Below are 21,865 nucleotides of genomic sequence, written 5' to 3' on the forward strand. Positions count from 1 at the left end.
AATAATACTGTCCCCTTGGATAACCCAAACTACTGTATGCTCCTTAGCATTTTATAAAATCACCTCACAGTTACCTTTGTTTTAGACTGAAGAGTTTTAATCTGTCTGTATATGGCAATCGCCTGAGTGCTCTTTTTTCAACTTATTTTAAAACTATTTTATACTGTATGTCTTGTGATGTAGTAATTTAAACTAACTACAATATTCTAGAAGTTTTAATAATGTGTTGGGAAGCTTCTGCATATCTTCCCTCAGTTCTACATATTTGTATTGCTTATTTATATTGCCTTGATGAAGAAATAGATATTACAGTACATATTCCGGTATATATAAAAACCTAAATTACTTTCATGAGTAGCTTGTGGAATCACAGAATCACACGTTATCTAAGTCCCTTACTGTACAGATGCAGCCATTCAAAATTGGTGGGGTATTTCGCGGTATACCCCGGTGGGCGTGTCGCAGTATCACGCAGTAACACGGGGTAAATTGCGTCATTTGACATCATGCCGGAAAGTATCCGGCATCACCTTGTAAAACCGCCAGGAGGAGCCAATAAAGCTTAACCTCTCATGTACAGCATTTGAGCTTTTAAATTTAAACTGTGTATTACAGCATGTTAATTATCAGTCAATAAAAAGTTGGTATATTTTATGAAAGCAAGATTGCTCAGTTGGACAAAAGTACACAACCTACCTTTATCAGAAATATTTATGTATCAAAGCCTTTACTGAAGATATTACTAATAGTATTAATAATGAATGACTTTGGACAAGCTGTAAACTCAAAGTATAATTTCTTAAGCACATTTGTACAAGCACTTGGAATCTGTCCAAGCTCTACTTTGTCAGGCATTTTCTTTTACTGCAACGGACATAAAAACTCCCTTGCTTTTAACAGAGCGTTTCATAATTTCTAACTACGAAAATTATTTAAACGGCGACACTTATCATTCAACCAGAGCTCAAAATATCACAAGGATCCTCAAGAGCACAGCAAAGACTGTATTAAAAGATACTTGTATCAGATACATGAGAATCCAGGCTTTTTTATCAATGCTTTCTTTTCCGTATACCAGATATTATGGAACCACTTCAGAAGGGTGTCAGCCAGTCAGATTCCAGGAATCGGTACTTTAAAGAAAAATATACACCAGTATTTCATTTCTCCCTAAACATTTTAAGCATCGAAGTCTTTAACTAACATGTGAAATAGCGTGTAAAAAAGTAGTAGTTTTAAGCTTTTCTGCTAATATAATATGGAATCGGTATCTAAAGAAATTAATAACGATATGATTATATTCGTGTACTGCGACATTTCTTTGAAAAAATGGAATAGCAATATTATGGACAATTAATTGACTTTTATATTTCTAAATCTCACAACATGATCGAATTTAAGTCATTTTTAATAACAATGAATAGTCACCTATGCGTTACAATATAAACATTTATATTGATTTAAATCACGTTTTGATTTAAATCGCAAACGCGTGTTTAAATATATGTGTTTTTTTATTCACAATCAGACAAATGCAACATAAATTGATATCTTTATCTTCTAAGTATCTTAATAAACTTTCAGCATAGCTTTCTCCCCGTTTAGATTTATTTTTCTTGGGATCTTGGGATCAAACGTGGAAAGATTAGATTGTAATCGTTTTTATTTTTTAAATACATTTTAGAAAAGTGTAATCTATACTAAAAAGCTGTACACCACCTGCTATAAAGATACATATTGTAATACTTTCGGGTTTGGATAGGACAGACACAAGAACTCAGACTTGCGGAGTTAAAGCAAGTTAAAGCCTTGATTTTATATATCACCTTTAAAAGTGGCATCTCAAAGCAAAGTAAATACCCAACACCGATTGTACCCATCTGTCATGCTAATAAAGCACCTTGAATTGAATTGAGAGAGAGAGATTTAAACTGCGACACTTATCATTCAACCAGAGCTCGAAATATCACAAGGATCCACAAGAGCACAGCAGAGACTGTATTAAAAGTATACTAGTGACAAACTAGTATACTTTAGATCTTTAGATCTGAACCAGGGAAAATCTGATCATGTTTCTCTATAACAATAATAAAAAACATTATTTTACATATCACCTTTATGTGATATCACCTTAAGGACAGCACATACAAGGGTTAATTGCACAATGGACCGTGCAAAGAAATTTAAAATAGTCTTCTTTAGGTGTGAGGGCAGGAGTGGATCGCAGAAGGCATAATCAGCAAATTAGGAAAACAAAGAACAGGACAGGTGAGACATTTATCCAGAGAGTGAGTGATCAGAAAAAGGAACAGCTGTTATGCCCAGGTTTTACGCTCTCTCTCTGCTGAATGAATAAAAGCATTTTATTAAAAACGCGTTTGCGTTTGTCTGGGTATTTACTTTGTAATCTGTGGTTTACATCTACTGTATTGCTTTGAGATGCCACTTTTAAAGGTGATATGTAAAATAAAGTTTTTTATTATTGTTATAGAGAAACATGATCAGATTTTCCCAGGTTCAGAAAAAAGACGATTAAAATCTGTAATCTTTCCACTTGTATGTCATCGGAAAATACAATAAGTTTCTGCTTTGTGTAAGGATGGTATCAAAAAGTAATCTAAGTGGTGAGAAAGCTGTGCTCCTCAAAGCGCTTTACAGGATAAAAACAATAACAACAATAGTGTTAGGCTGGGCAAACGATTTTTTTTATAGAAATACAAAATGAGATATAATGATGTGTTCCGGCTAAGACATTAACGAGTACAACCCCCCTCTCTGCGGGAGTGCTGGCTGTGACGAATTAAACCGGTTTCACAGGTATTTTCAAAGTAGAAGGGGACGGGATTTCCAGTGAAAGACACCTCCCCCCTCCAAAACCAAGGTAGTACAGTACTTACTAGTTAAGAAAGCTAGGCTCCTCAATGAAATCGCTTTAACATGCTAATGCGTTGGTGTAACAGTCCGGGCGTGGCAAGCTTCTAATGTCAACTCAACTCGATTGGAAGACAATGAACATATTCTAGCCCTAAATGAATTAATAGCAATGAATTAAAAGACATTTTTCCAAGAAAGTTTATAATAATACGATCTATAGTTGAAATCTGAGCCTAAATAAAAAGAAAAAGCATTTTCAGAGAGCAATTACGCCGTGTTTAATTGCTTCTTTTAATTGTGGCAAGCTTCTAATGTCAACTCGACTCGATTGGAAGACAATGAACATATTCTAGCCCTAAATGAATTAATAGCAAACATGGTTTACATAAAAGACATTTTTCCAAGAAAGTTTATAATAATACGATCTATAGTTGAAATCTGAGCCTTAAAAGAAAAAGCATTTTCAGAGAGCAATTACACTGTGTTTATGTAGAATAAGTGATTAGGTTTATGAGCAATCTAATTACTTATTCGTTTAAAACGCTATATAAAATAAAGTTTATTATTAATTTGCTGGACAGAGCGGTGAACATTATTATGCATAAGACAAAGATAGCGATCCTGATCAGTTTAGAAATCTGTGTACGCTGTAAGGTTTTTACTTCTTAAACTTTTAAAATACACGTTTCGAATAGAAAGAAATCCTCTTCCTGGTACAGTATGTATAGCAAACCAGCACGTCTTTTTTCTCCAATCAGAGGGGTGTCAGATGGTGTCAGCCAATCACCATTCTGAAGCCCTACCATAATCTCTGGTATGGAGAGACCCCAGAATTCTGTCCCATAGTTTAGATAGATGATAGATACTTTTATTGATCCCATGAGGGAAATAAAGTAAATCATTTTCATTTTAGGAAATTATTAAACGCTTGGTTAAAAGCAAAGGAGATTGTCTGTTATAGTGGACATAAAAACAATAGTTCGCTGGCATTATATCCTAGAAGACACAGACCGGCGCCAGACCGGGAGAATGCCCGCAGTGTAAAAGAAAATGCCTGATGAACTAGGGATTGGACAGTTTCCAAGTGCTTGTACAATCGATGGAAATGTTCAAATAAATGTGCAAAAGAAGTAAACAAAATAATCATTTATTTCTTTATCATATTGGCTAGCTAATGTCCTCTCTTTGCTAGTTAGTGGCTGTGTTTCTGCGTTGGGTAGCAACGGGTGACTGTTCTCAGGCGGAAGATGTAAACAGCTTAATTTTCGTGTTAAATAATTTTTTTTAATTAAAATTCATTCTATACAGCAATCGCATATTTGGGTACCGTTTCATAAAACTTTCATGCTTAAAATGTTTAGGGCGAAATGGAAGACTGGTGTGTAGTTTTTCTTTAAACTACCAAGACCAGCCATACACAATACAGTTTACGTACATACAGTAATGTTTATGTTCCTAAATTAATATAGTTTATGACCTTCAGATGCGTTATGCTCCTCTTCTTTTTATGCTCAGCTACTAAAATTTCCCTTTAGTGGTAAAATTCCATATAAATATTCAAAACTAAGTGGATTAAAATGTGCACAGTAAAGACATTAAATGATTAAATCTTTTCACTACCAACCAATGCACCACGAGTGCCCCTGTCGGTCATTTTGGCCAGCCAATCACTTACCGCGGTGCCCTTCGGTGCCCCGCGGTGGCTTGTGGGTGGTTTACCGTACCGCGGGTTTGTACCGCGCATTTTGAATGGCTGCATCTGTAGTTTCTGTGTGAAGCAATTCGTCACTCCTTATATTTTTATATTCCTTACAGTTTTAACTAGTTCATCATGTTTATTGTACCAAAGTAAAAAGTGTTATTTATCATGGTTCTGCAGTTAGCACACTTGTGTCAAGTTAACAGCTTTTTATCTTAATCTGTTTTTAAAACAGGAAAAGTCCAAGAAAACCAAGTCTCACCGCCTGAGCAGGGTTCTTCATGAAGCATCCAAGAGTGCACAAAACTGCTTGGACTTTTTGCTGTGTACAAATTTGGCATTCTAAATTCTGTGCGATCCTCTCCATCTGCCTGTCCGCACAGGCCACACATTTTTCCTTTCATCCAGGATTCGATTACAACCTGAATGAGAAGAATACCATAAAGCACCAATGCAAATACTCTTTTGACTATAAACAATCTGGTGTCACCTATCCAAACTACTCATTTAATTTATTCAGATTATTTCTTTTCTTAGAAGAATAAAGCTTGTTGAGCATCCACTTGAAGATATACGCTACTCCATTAAAATTACAAAAGGAATAAACGAGTTTTAATAAGACTCCAAATATATTAAATTTTACCTTCATTATTTCCCCATTCAAATATAATCTGTAAAGTCCAAGTTCTGGTGCTTCTAGGAAAACATCACCTTCAATGGTGTTGATAAGTAATGTTCCTGTAAAAAACAGATTGCCAGTTCATGGGTACTATGGTTATAGACAGTGATGGTTAATATTGTGTGGATAAGAAAATTTCAGACTGATTTCAAAACATTTCAGACAGTCGTTTTAAATATGTGTTAATAGCACAGTAATATTCCTTGCTCTTAACTTTATGTTGAATCTGTTTATTTGATGGAAAATGTTTCTTGTGATATTGTGGAACATAAAAACTTCATATATTAAGAACATTATCTGCTGATCAAAAGTATGGTTTATTAGACAAATTTTAACTAAGCTAAGGATTTATAATATTTAACACATATGATTTAAACCTATAAATTTTCTCATAACATAAAATACAATTGTCACATATGGTAAAATGTTTTCATTAAAAGTCATCATTCAGATTGTCAACATGACCTGCAATAAATGCATCTGAATTAAATATGAAATATTTTCTCACATTTTCCATCTATGATTTTACGTTTTTATAACAAAAGCAGGATCATGGCTGGCAATTGTGTCAGCTAAGCTGCAGTAATATAAATTCAGATTTTTTATTTGTCATTGTTTTATTGAAATCTTATTATTCCATCTTTTATATACCTGAGGGGTCTTTAAATGGCAGGCTAGAAAGTGTCAGGCCAGCATTGTTAAATCTTAGGAAAGGGTCTCTACCAGCTTCATGGTGAATGATTAGATTCCTGAAAGAAAAAAATAACATTTTTTTGCCAACATATTGCATGAATGTGTAACTGGCAACATACTACATAACAATATTACTACATAAGAATTTTATGGTAACTCAAAAGGGTACCTTGTAAAATAGAGCAAAAATAATATACTGTATATATTTATAAACATTTAATATAATAGTGTTTATTAATATAATGTTTTAGCTAGAATTATGGGGCCATCTTGAAATCATACTCAAATAGAATCAAGAAATAAAGAATACATTGTTGATTCAAATGTAAGATTATTACCCACTGCAAAACATAGCAGAAAATTTTTTTTTGTTGGCATTTCACTGCAAAGGTTCGGCATAATACCTTAGGTATTATGTCATATACTGTAACTGAAGTAGTGTATCGCTGACTACTTCTGTTTGCACTCTGGTATTTCAGATTCTTGTCATGTTCATTCTATAACATGTCAAGTGGGATGATTGACTCAGCTGCTGCCCTGCTCCATATTTTTATATTTCCCCTTCATTACAAGGTCTTCAGAAATTCAAAAAAATATTCTGGTGGTCTCAGAATTATGATTTGTATTGTAAAAAGTGTATATAAAATGGCAAAGAACAGTATATCTTAACAGAGACACATGTATGTCTACAGCACATACTGTACGGTATACTATAAATAAGGACCTAAATATAAAATGAGAACGAGCGGTGATGTGAAAAATGTGGCTTTATGTCTAGTTATCTGAATATAGAATGTTCAATGCTTTCAGTTCAAGTTTGTTCCACACATTTTGAGCAAATATGAATATGTAGTCTGAAGCTGAAATGACAGATTATTCAAATCTTACTGGAAGAAAGATTATGATGTAAGTAATCAGAAAAAAGTCAACCAAAATAACCACCTGTAACTTTTGAGACAAAAACAAATATCCATTTAATTTGGGAAGAAGTTAAAGACTTACATCAATATTGTGTTAGTGTTAATTATGCTTTGATTATTCTTTGATATTCCTGACCACAATTATTTGAATGTTTCATGCTGTTATCTAAACTACTCTCTAGCACTATATGTTCACTCCAGAAGATTTATCATTGATTTTAACTAAACTTTTCTATGTTAGTGGATTTTAATTAAGGGATCGTCCTACTCTAACACCTCTAGCCACATAAAATAAGATAACATACTGTAAGTGGAATTATAATACTTCTTCATGGATACAAAGTTGACTCCAAAGCACAAGACTGTTATTTGTTAATTTAAAACATATTTATTACAATATTTAGTTGAATAGATTGTGGTACACAGTATGTTTGTTATTTTATTGACAGTGATTGAAATGAAAATGAAATAATTCTTTACAAGATCTATAATGCTAGATCAATGTATAAAAACCTCAATATACTGACAATGAATGTAATATTCACTCACCCAAGAGGTGTTCTTATGTAAACTTCTTTTTTGTTGGATGCTTCTTCTTTCATCAGCACCACAAACTTGAGTTCACTGGTGCAGTCCTGAGCTACTACATGGTAACAAGCTTTGGGCAATGCTGAGGTGAACCTAACATTGTTAAATGTTATAAAATTGTTTCCTGCAACAGAACATTGACCTGCAGAAAAAAAAAATCAAATATTATTGAGAGTTGGCAGCTTAGAAATGAGAATTAGCATGATTAATCAACAACTCAGAAGGTTTGGACAAGGTGTTCAAATCAAAATTTACTCAGATCTCACACTTGAATTCACCCCAGATTAAGCAAAGGAATTAACATATTCATTATTTCAAAAATGTAAAACCATATGGAAAAATATGTGTACTATATATGTCATAGAGTAACAGACGCATGAGTAGAACAGTCTTGGGGGCATCATTTACTTGAGTTATGCATATAATGGCCATTCAGTGGGTTCTGATGTGAAAAAAGAGTTGTTTTTTGTTTTGTGTCTCTAAGTGTTTTCTAGCATAAACAGTACTACAGACATCACTCATCACAATTTAAGTGACACACCGTTCATATAGGCGCCTATTACTATGAGGGGCAATACAATACTGTAAGAGACAACACAATAGAAGTGTCGGGGTGTTATGTATGTTGGGGTTGAACCTGGACCAGAGGGAATAAAAAGAAAAGACAAGTGGAATGAGGAACTGTGCACTGTGACCCGGCAATCTGCATACAGTTGTTTCTGCAATAGCACCCAGAATGTTATGTTTGCCTGCTTCCCATGATCACCCTGAAGCTTTCTTTGGGACTTTATATATAAAGTGGCTTTTTTTTTTTGTTATGACCAGGAACAGAGACTGGACTGTGCAGCCTGCAAAGAGAACTTGTCAGGGTTTTTTTTTGTGATAATGGTGTTTTTTAGCGTGTCCCTTGTGAATTCTTGTTTTATTGTTCTTTTGTTTGAAGTAGATAGTAATATCTTATGATATTTGTTAGTATCTATTAGTATCTATCCGAAAAGAAACTTCAAATATTACATATACCTGTCTTGAGTTATGCATATAATAGCTTTTCAATGGATTCTAATGGCTATGATGTGTTGTTTTTAGTAAATCCACTAGATGCTCTAGGGGATCGAACAGGCTGTACAGTTAGGAAGGACATAGCATTTGTAAAACTGCCAAGTCATGTAGTTGGCTTAAATACCTGCAAATTGTCACACACATGCTGTATATAGTATTTCAATTGGTTTTTCAACTGAAATTTCAGTTGAGAGAAGGTTGGTGGGCATTGGGAGATGGAGAGTAAGAAAGTGATTACATCAGTCTTTCTGGAGTTTAGGTGAAAGGGTGCTGATGGAGAAATGGATTGTAGGAAAAATTTTGGAGTTTGAGTCAAGCTGGATTGGACTTGATGGAAGCTCTTGGGTATTGTGTACTCTTAGCAGGCAGAAGAAGAAGGGAGCCTTAGAGATTAAGATCTGTTTCTTGCGAGAGTGATACCACTAAATGATCATGATGGTATGAAGCAAGATGAATTATGCAAGTGGAAAGCTAGAATCATGGTATTTATATGTAGGTAGGCTGAAGTGGATGAGCATGTGACCTCCCCCCATAGCTCTGTTTACATGTAGTTATTGCATATGTAGAGATACAAGATCTTGTAGAGATTAAAGATCTCTCCAAGCCCATTGTTTCTCATTTCACCTCTGATGGCCATGACCACTCTAATCTCTCCGTCTGTGTTCTCAAAGACGGTTTTCCGAGCTCATACATCAGAAAGACTACAGAAACCATATTTTACCTTTCATTCCGTGCAAAATTAAAGAAGGCAGGTCATCAAGAGCACTTGGGACAGCATTCTTCTGCATATTTGACAGACTATTAACAGGTATATCCAGAGGAATTGGGATACCTTTTTGATACAGAGTTAGCTAGAATGAAGAAAAGTTTTATAAATTATGTATGAAAACAAATTGAGGAGTTGGTTTCTTTTAAAACACAAATCAATAATGCTAATTACTTGTAATAAAACATTTTCTGCACTTTAAAACTAAAGAGAAGCTTTTAATTTTTAGCCTTCAGCTAATCTTCATAGAGAAGCAGATTTATTATAAAAAATGAAGAATGCAATAATTTTTGTATTAAAAAGTATTGACACCCTCTATCTCCAGTAATTTTATTCAATAAAATGCAACAAATATTAACTATGATTGTAATTTATAAATTTAGGAAACATTTTATAGTGTTCTCTAGTTAAAAAAAATAAATGTACTGTAAGTCTTTAAAAGTAAAAATTAATTACTTAAGTTTAAATTACTTAAGTTAATTTAATGATGAATCAATCATTCACTTAATACATAGCATTTAAGGGGTTATGTTGGAAATGAATTTACCTTTGGAGCCTTGATTATTGTGTCAATAGTACTTGAAGATGTTGCTTTAATGGTTATAGAAATTTGATGGTGAGGATTTTGCTGATGTTTCTCAAAAAATCCTAAATATAGAGCAATGCCTGGAACATATTCAGCAAGCCTGTTTATGTAAAAGAAGTACAATACATTGATTATAGGTACAACGTTAATCTGCCAATGTAGCACAAATGTGTGTTTCTATTTTTCTTATACCATTCATAAAGATTGTATAGCATTTATGTTTAGGAATGAATTGCAGATTACAGTTGCAGTGCCTTTTATCTATGACTGTTTGCAAATACATTCTGTAAAAATGGTAATGTTTTAATTTGAATAAGTGAAAGAAAAAACGTGAACTAGAAGGTTAGTAGTTTATATAAAAACCTATACAATTAGTGATACACAATATTTTCATGTATTATATTGTTACATTTAGAAAATATAACATGTTGATTACATATTTGCATTAAAAATAGTAATACAGTAAATCAAAAGCTTTGAACATTTTCAGGTTGATTTTAGCACACAGATTTAAAGAAAAGTTCTATTTTATAGACCAAAAAACAATTAGATTAACTGCATGGCATTTCTTTGCAGTCTGAACAATTGCATAAGCCATTAAAACAGTTTTACCTTTCTACATTTTTTTTCATGTGTCTTGGTATCTTTCCCCATTGAAACTTGAACTGCAAGGCCAGGTGTGAAGCTGATTTATCCAGAACTTCAGCCTTTGCGGCAATCTTGTAGTTCTCACAGTCTTCTCCCCAACTGAGCACCATCTAGATTATTTTTAAAAAAGTTAATAAAAACTGTAGGTGTGTTAGAGTTTCCACCGTTACACGACAGAGTCTAGGCACAACTTTAGAGACTGAATTGGTAAGAGTATACAGCACATGGATCAGATTGAGTCTTGATGTACCATATGCCTTATGTCCAGTGCTTAGACAAAGTCTAACATTTAATGTAATAATTCATGAGATCATAAGACACGACGTTTCTTACTTTAAAAATGTATGTACTTATTTATTACTTTCATTTCAGCTCATGGAACAGAAGAATCTGTTATAATTCAAGCTGTTACAATTCAAGTTCATCAAATTCCCATTTTCTCCAAAAAGAGGAAAGATTTCCAAATGCATGTCCTAATCTTACGGACTAAAAGAACTAAATATTTTAATCTCAAAAAGAGAAGAATATGAGGGAATCTTATTTAATTATTCTGAGTTTTCAAAGGTATTGAAAAAGTCAGCTCAATCTTCTTCTGTTGAAACCTGTAACCTGGCTCATTTCAAGAAACAAAAGAAGAGCTAAATCAGCCGATTTGGGTTCATATCATTTGCAAAAGTTGTTCTCATGTTCTTATTTAGAACTATCTATAGATGTTTTTGTGACATGTGTTTTTATCAGAAAATATACACACTGTCAGTAAATACAATTATTGTTAAAACCAAACCAATGTCTTAAACTAATCATGTAATCTTTCAGCACCAATTATGGGTTCATGACCTAATCCTCCTGGTTATTTTTGTCTCTGCACCCAGTATTGACTTTTAAGCTATTGACACCTAGTATTATTTCTAAATTACTGGAATTAAAATCTTCCATATTCAAGTACAAATTTGAACTTAATCTGCAGCTCTACAGTGATAGAATACATGGTAGATCAATGGCAGTGTGAAGTTTGTACAGTGGTTGAAACCTTAACAATATACTGTACATCACAGAAAAATTATTTAAGTCTAATAGATCCCAGCTGAATAAGATTAAAATCAACTCTTAAGGTTTTTTTAAATTTGAGATGCTGATGTATATAATTGATCTTATACAAATTACCATTGTTTTTTCATGTGATTTCTCCACTCCAGCATCAACACACATCTTCCATTTACTTTCTTCATTAATTTCAGACACCAACAGTTGCATTTTGTTTTTTGGGGTAGTAGGGGATAGATATGCAGTTGCTTCATAGCCTTGAGACCTGCCATCACTTTGTACTGCTTCAGCCATGGCAGTCACAAAAGGAGACACAGAGTCATCTATTAGCCCAGCCTTAAAAAGAGAAAAGTGTTTATAATGAATTTTAACATTTTTAGTTAAAAAAATCAAAATCCTCTTTGAATTATTTTCTATTTTCTGCACTACGTGACTTGACATTCCTAACAAGTGTAAAAGTATCCTGCTATTCCACTGAATTGCAGTTAAGCATGAAATAACCATCCCTCCCAGCCTTTGTTCTCCTGCTACATTACCTTTGCCTACTGCCTTGTCTCTCTCACACCTAAAGAAGGCTCCACGGCCGAAACGTTGTGTTTTCTTTCTTCTTTTTTTCAGCATGGAATAAACCTATTACTTGTTTCTTTGCAGCCTATGCATGCTGACGCAGCTACCCACCTGAACTATATATACACATTACTGTATATTATTTAAGATCATAATAGTAATAATAAACTTTATTTTATATAGCACCTTTAAAGATGGCTTCTCAAAGTGCTTTATAGGATGAGAACAACAATAAATAAAAAGAATACACAAGATAAAACACAATTACAATACAGAGAGGAGACCGTGGATGGTGGTACTAGGAAAAGCAGAGGGGTGAAGAATGGAACCAGTTAAGTAAAAGCTCTTCTAAAGAAGAAGGTTTTGAGTCTGGATTTGAAGAAGTTTAAAGAAGGTGACTCTCTGATATCCTTGGGCAGAGAGTTCCAGAGCTTGGGGGCATAACAGGAGAAGGCCCTGTCACCCATACAATGTAGATGGGCTTGGGGGACAGTAAGGATACCAGAATTAGAAGAGCGAAGGTTGTGAGGTGGGGAGTAAGGCGATAATAGTTCAGACAGGTACTGAGGTGCCAAGCCATGCAGAGCCTTATAGGTGAGCATGAGGATTTTAAAGTCCACACAAAATTTGACAGGAAGCCAGTGCAAGGACTCCAGGATAGCAGTAATGTGATCACTTGCACTAGACCTGGTCAGGATTCTGGCCACTGAATTTTGGACATACTGCAGTTTGTTCAAAGTAGATTTAGATACCCCAGTGCGTAGAGCATTACAGTAGTCAATTCAAGAGAACACAAATGTGTTGATCAGCTTTTCGTCACAGTTAGTGCTAGCATAGGGCGTAGTCTAGCGATATTTCTGAGGTGAAAAAAAGATGTTTTGACAATATGCTACACATGTGGGTCGAATGGTAAGCCAGAATCGAATATCACCCCAAGGTTTTTCAATTTAGACTGAAGCACAAGTACAGAACCATCTACAGATAGGGTTAAAGCATTGGCTTTACGAAGTTGATGGGGGGTGCCAATAAGTATGTCTTGTCACAGTTAAGATGAAGGAAATTTGGAGTCATTTTTATGTCAGAGAGGCAATTAGATAGAATAGAGACAGCCACATCAGTGTCAGGTTTGGTACTGATGTATATTTGAGTATCATCAGCGTAGAAATGATAGCTGAGGCCATGTGATCTTAAAAGCTGACCAAGTGGAAACATGTAAATGATGAAGAGCAAGGGGCCCAGTATTGAGCCCTGAGGAACACCAGACTTAACAAGACCAATTTCAGACCTATACCCGTTAAGAGAGACAAAGTGACAGCGATCAGTGACGTAAGACTTGAACCATTTGAGAGCAGTATAAGAAACTCCAAACACAGTCTCAAGATGAGAAAGTAAGATGTCATGGTCAACAGTGTCAAAAGCAGCACTGAGATCAAGAAGGATGAGTATAGAAAGAGAACCAGATTCAGTAGCTATTAGAAGATCATTAGTGACTTTGATCAGGGCAGTTTCTGTGCTGTGAAGTAGACAGAATCCAGATTGGAGGGGTTCAAAAAGGTTTGAAATGTGACAGCACATTCTAGAATTTTTGCAAGAAAGGGTAAGTTGGAGATGGGGTGAAAATGGTTAAGATTGTGGAGAGCCATGTTAGGCTTTTTTGGCACGGGAGTAATGGCAGCAGTTTTGAAAACTGTTGGTACAATGCCAGTGCTCAAGGAAATGCCAGTGCTCAAAGATAATTTGAAGCATTATATACGAGCAGGGGAACCTGTAAGGAATCCTCAATGAAGAGATATGTGGATCCTGTGCAGACGCAGGAGTAGGTAGGTGTCGAGGCAGGTGAACAATCCGGAATGTCAGGCGAGATCGTGGTTGAAAAGGAGAAAGGTGGTTTGAAATCCAGGAAGTACAAATGGAGGCAAACAATCCAAATCGTAAGGCGATGTCCAAGGTCGAGAGGCAAAAGGGGAGTCCAGTATCCAGAAGAATGCGTAGTTCAGAATAAATGCCAGGTAGAGCTCTAAAAGAGTAGACTCAATACCGAGCATCAAGAAGCGGTGTGGTGCTGAGTTAACACGTGCGGTGGCGCTTTTAATTATTGCCCCGCTGCTGGCACTGGTTAGCTCTCTTGTGGGCTAGTCTGGGCAGGTTGGCGGTTGTGACAGAACCTTAATGTTAAATCTCAGTTTTACAAAATACAGAAGTTGGAGGTTATAAAGTATGTTGTTGATGAATATATACTGTATACCAAACAAATGATCTTTTTTACTGTCTATTGTGTTAAATAGTTTGTTAAAAGCTTATTGTGTGAACAAGAACAATCTGAGATCTGATTATTATTTTCTTATATTTTATATTTTTTACTCTACTGAAGACCAGGCTCCACACAGTGGCTGATAGAGGTTCCTCTTCTATAGATCCACATCTTTGAAACTGTTTGCTCAAATCCATTAAAGATTTTGCAAATATTATTTTTAAAATTCACTTAAATATTATAACTATAGCTTTTAAAATCGAATTCAGTTTTACTAATGTTTTTAATAAGTAAATTTACTATGCTCTTTGCTTCAGTTATGCGTATTAGACATGTACAGTGCACAGTTTTTGTGAAGATCAGATAAATAATATGTATTATTTGTATGTTTTACTTGGGAAAATATATATGTCCAAATTGATAAAAATTTATACTTTTAAATAAGTTACATTGAAACATTGCATTATATTATTATCCTATGCTATATACTGTATATACTGTATATTATGCTGTGGCTTTATCATGTCATTATAAATATTTTAAGTTTGAAAGCTTCAGTGTTTCTTTGATTGCTATGACTTGATAGAATGAATTTATGCAGAATTTAGATCTAAACATATGTTAGATCATATAATATACAGTACCTCCTGAAACTTGGATACACCGAGGAAGTCTTCAAAGACGTCAGGTATACCCTACAATGAAAAAGTTGATCATGAGTTTGATGGGTGTAATGAAGAGCTCAATTGGTACCAAAACACATAACTTAATGGCCAGAGAATAACGTACCAGTTCCTGTGAGGAGGAGCTTGAGGACTGATTGCTATTCCAGCGACTTTCTAGGACCCTGCTGCTTCTCCAATCTGGATTACCTCTTCCATGTCTCCTCTTCGAATTGGAGGAAGAACTGGATGAGGAAGAGGTGGAGGATGAACTGGACGCAGAGAGATTGCTTTTAGACCATTGCCCTCTTCTGTGTCCCTGGTGTCCTTTTTCGTTGGATGCGCTGCCACTAGAAGAGCTAGATGACGACCCCGTGATTGAAGTAGCATTTGATTCCTTCTGGTAATCAAAAGTATGATAAGAAGACATGTTTGTTTATAAAATATAGAACTGTACCTATTTAGTGAACACAAACATATTGTCCCATTCATTTGAATTATAATTTGAATGGATTAAAATTAGTTTTAAAAATAGTAAAACTAAACTAAAATAGTAAACTATTTTAATATACAGTAGCTTTAACGAATGTGCTGCATCCAGTTTTTGCGTAATGTAAATTTATGATAACAAACTAGCTGTGTTCACTTAATTATTTTCTGAAAAACAAAATAAGATAAAAAATGTATAAAAATCACAGTAAAATACCTTATGATATTTAATATAATGCATAACTTTAGTGTCTTTTTCAGATCCTGCATTTATTGAGAATATTATTTTCTGAATATCTACTGCTGTTTGAGCTGTGAAAGAATTAGACAAGAATTAGAGGTTAAGACATAAAGAATATATAACAGTATGTTTATTCTTAATAGATAGCAGAGGTTGCATTTTGTATCAACTGACAATATAGCTGTTTTGTTGATAGACAAATTGATAGACAACAAAACAGCCATCAAAGTGATGCATTTTTCGCTTAATATGAATTGTCATTTTACTTTGGTTAGACCTTTAATATAATTTACTGTACCTTTTGAAAAAGTGAGCCTTCTCTTGAACTGATAGAGAAATAGATCAGATTCATCAGACCATTTCAAATTTTCTCTCAGTGATTATAATAGTATTAAAAAAACACATAAAATACCCCTAAAAATCACCCAGGTATTCAAGGGCTTGAAATTTTTCAACTGCTCCTCAACACAAAAAAAAAATGATTAAATATATTGTTCAAATACCTGGCTTTACAGTAAGTTTTGCATAAGTATCCCCAAGAAAATGATAGAGTGGACAATCCCTGAGAAATATGGCATTTGCCACTTTTGTGTCCATGCAGACCTCAATTCCAAAGTTACGTGATTTAGCACACAAATGCTGCAGCTGTGGTGAAACTTTGTTCTGGTCTCCAGCATTTCTGTTCTCCTGCGATAGGAGCTCATCAGAAATGCTTCCCTTCTGAGCATAAAGAAGAAAGGTGGTATTCAGTATTACAGATGTAACTGAAATGTTTTCTAGTGCACAATGTAATATGCATCATAGCATAAAAACATTTTTTATAATATGGTGCAAAAATTGTCTTTTGTAAATAGTTGAGCTAATTACTACAACATTATTGTAGAGGTTAACCTTTGCAAATATATAAATAAAAAGGGTGCAGCTATCTAAATTCTTACAAGTCATTCTTAGGTTGTGTGAGATAAAGCACACAATGTTTACAAAAAAATCTAAGATAATGTTTTTGTTAATGGTGACATCTGGCATATTACATGTTACTAAATTCACTTCTCAGGACATTTGTCACAACTTTGATACAACTGAATTATTTTTTTGCATATTTGAAAGCACATTTTCAGATCATAAAGGAAATGTCATGTATGGGAAACAATTTCATCCTCTGCAAAATAAGGCAGTGGAGTAAGTTTCTTCAAAAGGCTGAATAGCAAGAATAAAAGAAATACCACTTAACAATTGCTGCCATAGCATTATTTTAAATGCAATTAAATAATAAAGTTAATGACATACTACTACTCCTGCTGAATTTAATTCTGCCATTTTAGAGGGTTCAAAATTGTGTTTTCTTGAGTGTTCTGAAGCAGAACCAGGCAGAATGAGATCCTTTTTTTGGAGAGGGAGAGTTTCAGCATTTCGTAGCACAGAAAATGTCTGAGACCTGTTAAAAGTAAAGAACTTTCATAAATACAGACAATTAAGAATAAAAGTTGCTGTGATGGCATCATCAACATTCAAAAGTTTTCTCTTAAATTACATCTTAAATTTTAAGGCTTTCAGAGCAATAATTTTACAAAAGTATATTTTTAAGAGTGTATGTTTCATTAATTTGTTTCAAATCAATATATAAAATATGTGATTAATTATTTTAGATTTTTTATTTAATGTAGATATCTTTTGGATTTCTGTATATATGGTAAAATATTTTTGTTAAGTTCAAAGCTTTTCAGAGAAAACTTACTTGAGTTCCAAAAGTTCATTCTCCTTCTGGCAAGATGGAAATTCCACATGAAACCTTGCTTCTTTCAGATCCATTGTGAGATCAAATTTCAGTGGCACTGCCATCTGTAAATCAGCATGGTACTCTGAGCCAGACTGTATGAGATCTGTGTTAACCCCATGAAAACAAATGAAGTTTTGGAGATTGCTGCAAAGAAAAGATTAAATTCAAATCTTGAGTCACATCTCTGTAACTAGATATTATTATTTTTTTTAATTATAAAAATATTCTGTAAATGTGATGAAAATATAGTGGCAGCTATTACTGCCCCAAATACAACTAGTAAGTTAAAAAGAACAGCATTTAGATTATTAATATAAATAAAAATGCAATAATAGATAGTTACCATTATATATAAAAGATTTTAACTTAATTACAATTCCACTTCATAAAACAGATTTTTAACCATTCATACATTCATAAAGGCAGACTACACTAAATGTGTAAAAAAAAGTTTACCTCAATACAGAGTCTACTTGAGACTCAATTTCTGAATTCAGCAATTGGGCTACTCCCAAGCCTCTTATTGGAGCTGGGTGAATTTGTGTTTTGGCTATCAGACAAAGAAAGAGATGATTAAGCAGAAAAAGTGCATTTCGTTGCAAGAAAAAGTTTATGAACCCTTTGGAATTACCTGGATTTCTGCATTAATTACTCATTAAAATGTGGTCTGATCAACTAAGTCACAATAATAGACAAACACCATCTGCTTAAACTAATAACACATAAACAATTGTACTTCTTCTTGTCAATATTGAACACATCTTTTGAACATTCACATTCCAGGCTGGAAAAAGTATGTGAACCCTTGTATTTAGTAACTGGTAGAACCTCTTTTAGTAGCAATAACCTCACCCAAACATCTCCTGTAGCTGCTGATGAGACTTGCACAATGGTTAGGAGGAATTTTAGAACATTCCTCTTTACAAAAGAACAGCTCTCTTCAGGTCATGCCACAGTATCTCAGTTGGGATGAGGTCTGGACTCTGACTTCTTCTGTTTAAGCCATTCTGTTGTTGATTTACTACTGTGTTTTGGGTCATTGTCTTGTTGCATCACCCTATTAAGCTCCAGGTGACGGACCACTACCCTGACATTCTCCTGTAAAAGTTCCTGATACAATTTTGAATTAATTGTTTCCTCTATGGTTGGGATGAGGTTTTGGTGTTGGTGTGCAGTGCTTTTGTTCCTCCAAACAGGGTTGTGCGTTTGTGCTAGAGAGTTCAGATTTATGCATCTCTACAGTTCTTCTTCTAAGGTCCAGTGATATTTCTTTTGATCGGGGCATAGTTCACATGAACAGCTCTTTCTTGAGAGGATCAAACTCTGTCAGTAACCAACCTTTGTGTGCTTTTTATATGAGGCAGGGCACCTCTGGCTGCTTTTCTGTAAAAGTAAGATGAATGCCTTCACATAAAACTTTGAATGGTTTACAAAGCATAATGTTAGAAACATTTGTGATAAACTCTGAGGAATAACAAAATATAGACAGTGTCCCAAAAGGTCAGGCTAGTTTACACTATGTGACAACTCACCATTTACTGTCATGCCAGTCATGATTGTATAGTACTGACTATTTTCCACTGGAAGACCCAGACTTGTAGATTCTATGTAACGAATTTCAGATGCCAGATAGGCATTAGTCCACTGAAATAACATCCCCCTTTGAAGCAAATCTATAATTTTCCATGGATAAGTGTGTTCACCTGCCACTGTGCTTAGCATCTGTAAAGAAAGCATGTCAATAAAAAGTGTAGCAATGTAAAACAGTTACTGGTTTTAGTTTGCCTTTTTTTATAGGATCCATGATATTCAATAATCAATAAATTAATTATGCAGCAACATTCAAATGAAGTGTTACCCTTGAAGGAAATACATTTAACTACTCAAAATCAAAAGATGAACAAATGTAAAAATATTTAAATGTTCTGGATTACAATTTAATGACACCTCCCGGATTAATAACAATTACCAAGTTATTCTGAAGATAACCCAGACAGATAAGCTACATCTCAGAAGTATCCTGTGAATTTTACAGTGAAAACCAGAATACTTTCCAAATATTTCTCTTTTGAGAAGATGACAATGGGATGATCCACAGTATACTGTACATATCATTATTGAGTAGGTCCATTTTTGTTTCCAATGATCTTACCTCCATTGTTTTATGAAAAGTATTTCTGTTGATGTCTGCAAAAAACACTTCTTGACCAAAAAACTTCAGATAAGTAGACAGTAAGGCATTTTCTGTTGGAGTTGATTTCCATCCTGATAAACTATTAGAGAGCTGACAACATAGATAAAGGAATATGTACATATACATTTATATTTGTCTGAACTTAACATTCATACTCCCCCTTTTCAAAGCAAGTAGAAAATTCTGGCAGTAATAACACATTTTCAAAAGCATGTCTGTCAGATGTATATTTCAACTGCAATTAGGCAAAATACAATACACAGTTTTACAGCTTAAATAATCAAGATAAGAAATTGATTTGTTATATATTGTTATACAGTATAGATAGATGATAGACAGATACTTTATTATTGTAACTACTGTAAGTGTACTAACTATGTTATTACAGTATGTTCATTAATACATATTATTTGTTCATGTAAATAAACAAGTACCTTGTTTAATAATTTTATTATTACTGGCAAGACTAGCAATTTATGGAATGTAATTTAAAAAATAAATGTGAAACTGTGAACTAGTTATTTAAAAGAAAACTTTTGTTCTTTAAATAAAGAAAAAATAAACACAACACTCCTCCTAAATTGAAAAATTATTTTTGGATTATGTTAAAAAAATTCTCTCCATATGTTTTGTATCTATGAAACCGAATAAACACCAATTTACTGTATCTCGGCTTTTTTATTAACCTTTTAATTGAGACAAAAAATATTCATTCTAATTGTACTTACCATTTTCAAGACTTTTGCAATAGCTGCTTTAATCTTTTCTGTAAAGGAACACTTCTTAAAAATCTCATCCATTCCTTCAACCTGGAGACCTATCTGTAGAGATGTTTGCAAAACACAGTATACAATGTTGAAGTATTATAAAAACATGCTTTATTTCTTACGAATGCATACTTGAAAAAATTATTTGTGCAGGAAATGAACATTATGGAGCATGTAAGTAATATTTTATTAATGTACCTCCCAAGGATCAGATACAGTTCCAATAAAATAGGTCTTGAGTCTGTGCATTACAGTTGTTGGCATGGAATGTGCTGCACTGTTCATCAGATAGAAATCTGCAGCCACACCAGAGAGGAAGCCATCTACACAAGGAGGAAAAACAGTTAAACCATTTTTTCTCAGATATATTTATATTTATGTTCCTTTACAGGTTTAAATAATAGCATTTGACTTTAAATAAATGTGATATGACTACTGTTTTTCACATAAATATAATATGTCCAAGAAGTATTTGCAGTCTTAGAGGCTAATTAATTTACATCAAAACTGTAGTACCTGTGTAATTATTTTTAGATTGATATCATTTCATTAAAAAAAACAAATACAGAAAGGGACAACTGTAATCAAGATGGGAGAATTTAACCTTGGTTATTTAGCTTAATAAAAAAATATACACTGAAGGCTTGAACCTAAAATAGTAGCTCAGGCACTGAATTTCCCCTTCTAATCAGATCCTTTTCCTATGCATCAACACCTAGAACAAATCCCTATAAATTCAATGTAAATTTGAAAAAAATCTTTAAATATTTTAATATGTTTATGATAAGGATAGGAAGTTTCTTCATCATTTGATGTCACAGCCTAACTTAAAAAAGACTTAAGCATCTTAAGCAAAATTGTTGACCATTTCTGAACAGTTTTGACCAGCCTCTCAAACATCACTTGAACATATCTTTGGAAAGTGAGAGGAAAGTGGGGCAGCTTGCAAAATCTGGTCACTTGCAAATTTATAGACACACCAAGTTGTAATTGAACACAGAGCCTTGAAGCACAACATTACTCAACACCATGCTGTCTTTATTATTATTTCAATGAGAAGGCAGCAATCTTACCAAAAAGTTTCAGGGGATATATGGAAATGTTCTTGAAGCCAATTTGATTGATCTTTTAGAAAAAGTACTTTGGTAGGCAATTTTTAATATAATTAATTTGAGAGAATTAGAAACTTAGAATACATCATCTGAAATAAACTATAGACTTACCGGAAAAGTAATCATTATGAAATGCTTTGCTGTACCGAAAACTCAACTTGCCAAATTTTGGACCGAGTATCTTCAAAGCTACATTGCAAGCAGCTGCCCTGAATAAAAAGACATAGTAGATTTTATTACAGGTACTGT

The 21,865-nt window shown here is 33.8% G+C and overlaps 1 protein-coding gene across 1 annotated transcript in view; it reads right to left on the reverse strand.

The window, feature by feature from the left end:
* Window positions 1-15,822: 15,822 nt before the first annotated feature.
* LOC148823717 (vitellogenin-like) overlaps window positions 15,823-21,865 on the reverse strand; it is a 31,095-nt gene continuing 25,052 nt past the window's right edge. The window contains exons 13-20 of the mRNA XM_088928091.1: window positions 21,728-21,825; window positions 20,703-20,827; window positions 20,466-20,558; window positions 19,076-19,265; window positions 18,000-18,093; window positions 17,502-17,687; window positions 16,387-16,486; window positions 15,823-15,837 (exon numbers count right to left, since the gene is read on the reverse strand). Of these exons, the coding sequence (XP_088784217.1) occupies window positions 15,823-15,837; window positions 16,387-16,486; window positions 17,502-17,687; window positions 18,000-18,093; window positions 19,076-19,265; window positions 20,466-20,558; window positions 20,703-20,827; window positions 21,728-21,825 (901 nt within the window). The remainder of the gene's footprint in view (window positions 15,838-16,386; window positions 16,487-17,501; window positions 17,688-17,999; window positions 18,094-19,075; window positions 19,266-20,465; window positions 20,559-20,702; window positions 20,828-21,727; window positions 21,826-21,865) is intronic.

The sequence above is a fragment of the Atractosteus spatula genome, chromosome 11 (genome assembly GCF_055471065.1).
Source record: "Atractosteus spatula isolate fAtrSpa1 chromosome 11, fAtrSpa1.hap1, whole genome shotgun sequence".
In the NCBI taxonomy this organism is placed as follows: Eukaryota; Metazoa; Chordata; class Actinopteri; order Semionotiformes; family Lepisosteidae; genus Atractosteus; species Atractosteus spatula.